General features: G+C 27.5%; 1 protein-coding gene across 1 annotated transcript in view; it reads right to left on the minus strand.

Moving 5' to 3' along the window:
- Positions 1-927, minus strand: part of LOC111679775 — a 3214-nt gene extending 2287 nt beyond the window's left edge. The window contains exon 1 of the mRNA XM_023441371.2: positions 903-927. Coding sequence (XP_023297139.2) covers positions 903-927 — 25 coding nt within the window. The remainder of the gene's footprint in view (positions 1-902) is intronic.
- Between the last annotated feature and the right edge of the window lie 490 nt (positions 928-1417).

A 1417-nucleotide genomic window follows, 5' to 3' on the forward strand; every position in this document is an offset into this window, starting at 1 on the left:
AGACAACTTTTCTATAGAAAATGTTGCTCTAGTCTAGACAACTTTTCTATAGAAAATGTTGCTCTAGTCTAGACAACTTTTCTATAGAAAATGTTACTCTAGTCTAGACAACTTTTCTATAGAAAAAGTTGCTTTAGTCCAGACAACTTTTCTATAAAGAAATTTGCTTTAGTCCAGACAACTTTTCTACAGAAAAAGTTGCTCTAGTCTAGACAACTTTTCTATAGAAAAACTTGCTCTGGTCTAGACATCTTTTCTATAGAAAATGTTGCTCTAGTCTAGACAACTTTTCTACAGAAAACAACTTTTGTATAAAAAAAAAACAACTTTTCAATAAAAAAACTTGCTCTAGTCTAGACATCTTTTCTATACAAAAAGTTGCTGTAGTCTAGGAAACTCTATAGAAAAATTTGTTCAATTGTAGACAACTTTTACATAGAAAATATTCCTTTTGGCTAGAAAATGGTTGTTTCAGTCTAAACAATATTTTTATTGGATTTTTTTTTCGAAATAGTTGTTTTTAGACAGACAACTTATCTCTAGAAAAAGGTTGTTTCAGTCTGGACAGAAAAAGTTGTTCAGTATGGACAACTTTTCTATAGAAAAAGTTTCTATCCTTTATTTGATAGTTTTTTCAACTCTCAAGCTTAATTTGGTAATTTTGTTGAAAATACTTTTCCTAGTTGTTCGAATATCTTGCTCCATTTCCAGCACCTTTTTTAGTTAATTATCTATTTGTAAAAAAAAATCTGTTAAACGCATTTTTTCCTAGTTTTCTTGTTTTGTCTTTGTTTTTTTGTGTTACCTAAATTGACTTAATTATAAATTTCATTTTCAAAAACACATTTTTTGACATATTTGTGCTACTGGCTTAAAATGCATAAAAAACACAACTCACTCACTTCCTTCCTCATAAACCAAATTCATTATGACCACTTGATAATTTGCAAATAACAGCAAAAAAAATGAAATGAAATCAAGTCAGAGAAGACAATGAAATAAAAAGGAAGCAAAGAAGAAAGAAATAAAAAAAGTTTAAATAATAAATAAAACCATTCCGACAGACACCCAATTTCATTACATTTAACCAACAATTCCATTTAGTATTTTTTTGTAGATTTTTTTATTTGTTGTTGCTGTTGATGTTATTGTTTTATTTAACAAAAAAAGCTTAAAGGAAGTGTTTATAACTGGTCTACACCCATCCATCATTTTAGCTTTTATTTTTGTAGTTTGACTTAAATTTTTCTTTGTTTTTCTTTCTAATGTTGCAGCTAAATGCGCCAGCAATTGCAATTTTCTACAGCAACAATATATATCTACCAATATGAGTATGGATAATAATTATAGGTGCACATAGGTCACTAAATTTTAAAATTTTCCCAACTTTACTAATAAAACAAATTATATAATTTTC

This window comes from Lucilia cuprina, chromosome 6 (assembly GCF_022045245.1).
Source record: "Lucilia cuprina isolate Lc7/37 chromosome 6, ASM2204524v1, whole genome shotgun sequence".
Lineage (NCBI taxonomy): Eukaryota > Metazoa > Arthropoda > Insecta > Diptera > Calliphoridae > Lucilia > Lucilia cuprina.